The sequence below is a fragment of the Olea europaea genome, chromosome 3 (genome assembly GCF_002742605.1).
Source record: "Olea europaea var. sylvestris chromosome 3, O_europaea_v1, whole genome shotgun sequence".
NCBI lineage: Eukaryota > Viridiplantae > Streptophyta > Magnoliopsida > Lamiales > Oleaceae > Olea > Olea europaea.
The window spans coordinates 20,893,876-20,898,914 of record NC_036239.1 but is presented as its reverse complement, the minus strand read 5'-3'; the positions used below and the strand labels follow the sequence as shown (position 1 = coordinate 20,898,914).

General features: G+C 35.3%; 2 protein-coding genes across 2 annotated transcripts in view; one reads left to right on the top strand and one right to left on the bottom strand.

The window, feature by feature from the left end:
- The first annotated feature begins 1,662 nt into the window (after positions 1-1,662).
- LOC111389560 (40S ribosomal protein S21-2-like) lies at positions 1,663-4,706 on the top strand. The gene is made up of 4 exons (XM_023014489.1): positions 1,663-1,764; positions 2,661-2,758; positions 2,857-2,989; positions 4,372-4,706. Exons 2-4 carry the CDS (start codon positions 2,709-2,711, stop codon positions 4,435-4,437), a joined length of 249 nt encoding a protein of 82 aa, XP_022870257.1. The 5' UTR covers positions 1,663-1,764; positions 2,661-2,708; the 3' UTR covers positions 4,438-4,706.
- A 91-nt stretch (positions 4,707-4,797) lies between these two features.
- The window catches only part of LOC111379798 (desiccation-related protein PCC13-62-like), a 3,064-nt gene continuing 2,822 nt past the window's right edge, over positions 4,798-5,039 (bottom strand). Inside the window, exon 6 of the mRNA XM_023003239.1 lies at positions 4,798-4,972. Coding sequence (XP_022859007.1) covers positions 4,798-4,972 — 175 coding nt within the window. The remainder of the gene's footprint in view (positions 4,973-5,039) is intronic.

Here is a 5,039-nt window from a genome sequence, read left to right as displayed (position 1 = left end):
GAGTCCCTAAAAATTACAAACTCTCCATCCCGAGCAAAGGCCATCCTATCCTCTCCCCATGGCGTCCTAATATCACACTTCGGCATGAGCCCGTGCTCTCTAGCCATCGATATTGCTAGATGTTCTTTAAATTTACAAGGGGCTTTGGGGGTACCTAAATGGGTCGGGATACTTTGTGCTCGAGGTTGGGCATTAATAGGCACGGCCATGGGTATGATCAAGCATCCTACGTCCTCGGGATTATTCCTCTGGAAGAAGTCGAAGACTCACTACTACTACTACTACTACTTCTAGACATCCTGACCTAGGTAAAAAAGTGCCTAAAGAATAACTTAAGATCTCGAGGTCTTACCTTAAAGTCGACGCCTAAAAACCCCACCAAAGTTCTGATCTCGATGATTAGCAAGAGAAGATTACTGAGAGTAAAAAATGAAAAATGAAATGTGAAGAGGGTATTTATAGGCAACAGGAGCGGGTAGCCCAAAATTCACTATCCCGACCGTCAAATCTGGCCACGTGCCCTACATCCAACCCATACCATTTTTACAGCCTCTTCTTATTTAGGGCTTACCTCAATACACGTCAGCTCTTCTGAACACCTGTCTTCAAAAACTTCCTCGAGCTCACGCACCCGAGCTTTTTGCCTTCAAGCCTCTTTGCATCATATCCTCGAGCGAAGGCTTCGAGTATATGTGCACGGGGGCCAATGATACTGACATTCCGAGATAACCCGATCACCATATTATCCCGAGGATTACGCTACCCTTTTATGATATCATTACATGAATGCTCGATCATGTATCCCGACGACAAATCTTGGATAAACTTGCAATTCCACATATGAGTGCTCGAGCATATACTCACTCCTAGGGATTATGCTCGAGCACTCCCTGTCTTGCTGCTTTAACATGTTACGATACTTGTCCTCAAGCATAAATAGTCCTTGAGTATATATGCTCTCCTCATAACTTACAATTGTTGACTCTTTAGAATTCCTATGCAATTAGGACTCTAACTCAACCATATACTTTACTCCCGTAAAGATTCTATCCCACACATAATTATGGCATTGGTCCAGTTCCTTCGCCTAATAGGACTCCGTTGGATAGAGATACCCAATTATTTGAGTCCCACTAGGTGAATATCGCTTACTACTATAAATACAGAACCTTGAGCTATTATTCAGATACGTTTTCATTATTCTCCAGTTTATAATCTCAAGCATATAAAATCCTTTCTGACTTAAACATCGGAGGGGCGACGAGAACATACCTTGTTGCCTTTGTTTCAGGTACCGAAAGACTGTGATCGTGCTCAATCCAAATCATTAAACTCGAAAAATCTGCAAGTAAAATTTTTGTTAGCATCAGTTAGGATTAAGAATGATGCTATACATATATCAAGATATCCATAGCGGTATCCACCCTTCTTACATGAAGGGGACCAATTTTGAATAAATTATATTTTATTGAAAGTGAATCCTCCTCCATGTAAGGGGATGAACACCTTTATAAATACAGAATTATGTATAAGTAGCATATTTCTAGGGTTAAACACGATTGAGATTCCTAGGATTAAACACGATTGAGAGTTGGAAACTATTCTGCAACAGGAGCCAAAGGCCGTGGGTCAATATGTAATTTTACCTAGGGTTTTTTCTTCATCTTAACGTACATATAAAATAAATTAGTGAAAAGATGATTTCTTCCCCCAACCGGCTGATCTCTCTGTCTCGCGCGTCTTCACCTGCGTATTCTGGGACTGGTACTCTCTTGTTTCTTCTTTAACTTCATCATCCGCATGTAGATCGAAATATAGATACACAGCTACGAGTATATTTACATTAGCAATTTGAAACTAACAATATTTACTTACGTTAATCATGTGACAAGTTCCGTTTGATAAGTTTATTTTCTGATTAAGATTTGTTGAAGGACTTTGTTTCAAGTGTTATTTTGTGGTTGAATGCAAGAAATTCTCCTGTACAGTGAAGTAAATTTTGTCTTTATAATGGACTTTTGAAGAATATTTTGGTAATATATTATGTGCATCAGTATATTAATCAATTCAGGCCTCTGCAGAACAGGATTCAACAATTAAATTAACAATAAACCTAACAGATTATGTACATTTATTTTTAGTTTGGGTAAATGATTCGCACCTCTTGGATAATTTATACTCACTCGTCGGTAAAGATAGTCTCGTCTTCCTTTTTCATTTGTCCCAAATTATAGTCCCGTTTCTTATTTGAGAGTGTAATTGATATATTAATTTTCTAATATGCCCCTATTTAATCTGCTTTGTTATCATAAATATATAGTTTAATTACCTTGAATGTTGCATGCATAATTTAATTACTTTGAATATTGATTGCATTAATGTAAGGGTATATTAGTAAAATGATGATAAAATTTATTATTTCAACTATATTAATTAAATTTTCTTAATCCGTGTGAAAAAAGAAATAGGACTATCTTTATTGGACAGAAGGAGTAATAATCTTAGTCTGGTTTATTGATTGAAAAGTATTTAGGTAAAAAATTGTTAAATAAAAACACGCTGAATTCCTTGCAGTTTCAGTGTATAGATTATTAATGGGCAGAAGTACTTAGTTCGTTGCTTTCTTTTTGGGTATTTTATTGAGCTTTCTGTGGATTCAGGTGCTCTCAGCTTTGTGAATTCCTTGAATACTAGGACAATTAGCCAAGATGCAGAATGAAGAAGGACAAAACATGGATCTCTACATCCCCAGGAAGTGGTAGGCATATTTTTTATACAGCTACTGTTAGCGCTTTTTTAATTAAATGTTCCATCCTCACATGGGTTCTGGGCTTAATAATTACGGTTGTGGTGCAGCTCTGCCACAAACAGGCTGATCACTTCTAAGGATCATGCATCTGTCCAGATCAATGTTGGACACCTGGATGAAACTGGCCGATACACTGGCCAGTTCTCCACCTTTGCTCTTTGTGGATTTGTTCGTGCCCAGGTAATATTTTCCCCAGTTTTGCCAGTTTGGAATTGAAAAGCTGCAAATTTCTGCTGTTTTATATTTCGATAAAAAGTGGTAGTTATTTGTTTGAGTCACTCTTATTATTGTTATCATAATTTGTTGAAAATTTATTTTTATTGATAAGCAAATTGATTGAATGGATGTTGGCATTATTTTGTTTATTCTCGGTGTTTTTGTCCCAACTTGTTGGGATTCAGTTTGGAGGGATCAATAGATTAAAAACTTACTTTACAATTTTTTATTATTTATTTATTTATTTAATTATTTTTATTTTTATTTTTTTTTTAAATTCTGCTTCTAGTAAAAATTGTTTCTACTTCTAGTTAACTTCGAATGTTATCTCTTTCCAAAAACCACGACTTGAATGTATTAATACATATGCACAAGCAATTTATCAACCAAATGATCCAAGAAAATCCTCGAAAGACAGAACGGAAACATTAGGCTTGTAGTGTTTCCATTCGACCTGAGTCTACATTCTACTCCCAGAAGTTTCATTGCTCATATTTTGAATCTACATTAACTAACCCTTGTTTGGAACCAACTTCGACAGTTGCAATTCCTTAGCTTTGAGTTTTCTGGAATTCCATCATACAACAGTAGCAAACAAGCTACATTACAAGACAACAACTCTATTTATGAAAAGAATATATTTTTTGAATATTTACACAACCAGTGATTGGTGAATACTATATCTTGGAAGGATTTCTTATTTTACCATGTAAACTCATGTTTCTCAGAATTTTGTAGAACAGCTCATGCATTTTTCGTCTCTCTTTTACTTAATCAATTTCTCTTCATTCAATCAACTTGAACTCTAGTGTATATTTCAAATGTTAACCATCAATTGGCCATGTTAAAATATAACTGCTTTTGTGGGCCACTGGCTGTAGCATGTTTTTTCTTCTCTTTTCTTTGTTTTATCATATATATTTTCATTGCAAAGCAAGAAATTCTTATTATCTATGCTATTCACTTGTAATTGTGTGAATATCTTGGATATTTGTTTGTTATATAAAACTATAAAAGAGAGAGCTGCAATTATTGTTGTTGCTGTAAGTTGGTATCCCAACCAACTCAAAGGAAAGAAAATTTGCTGCTGCTATGTCGTGAAAATGCTAGAACCACTAGTTCATTTTAAGTCAATTATTTCTTTATTTGGTAATAATATAATGGAGAGACGTAATATTATGTAAACGAGGAAGGGTGCAAGATTTGAGAATGCAAGAAATCAAATGGTTTGAGGATTTTTAGTTATAATTTCTTTTGATGCCAAATATTACATTATCTCTTTCATATCATTATGCCTGTAATTAAGCATCGTACCAATTCGGATTTGGGAAAAAAACTTTTTGCAGGGTGATGCTGACAGTGCTCTTGATAGGCTCTGGCAGAAAAAGAAAGTTGAAGTTCGACAGCAGTGATCTGGTTGGTGAACTTCTGATCTCAATTCATTCAGAGCCCTTTTTCGGTTTATTTTAGGATTTTTATGTGTGAAGCTTCAATTATGGGCTGGGATTGAAATTTAATGTTTGCAATTAAAATTGATACTATTTGACCTTTGCGAAGCTTTGGTGGTGTTTATGTGCTTTTGAGATATTTAATTGTTTTTAATTTTAATTTAGTTGTTTCACATAAATCTGTTTTGAGATACTGGAAAAATAATCGAACAAATTACTGAATGCATAAAGTAGCAAGGATTCTTTAGTCACACTTATTTGATAGAAGAGAGAATAGTAGTATATGTTCAATATTTTGCATCAAACATATACTTAGTGTCTTTACTACGGCTCTCTGAGAAGTTCCTGGGCTATTTTTCCATTGGCTTCCTCCGGGAAGAATCCACTGGGAATGTGCTCGTCACCGGTACTGTACACGATTCTGAGAATTTCTGCTGGAGTCCTCCGGTAGGAGAGGGAGTTATAACCGGCAGATAATAAGTTGCTTAGGGGGTGTTCTCTTTGTGTTTCAGTTTTGTGTTTTGAGTTTTGAATTCATTTTGAGTTTTGTATTTTGAGTTTTTGTT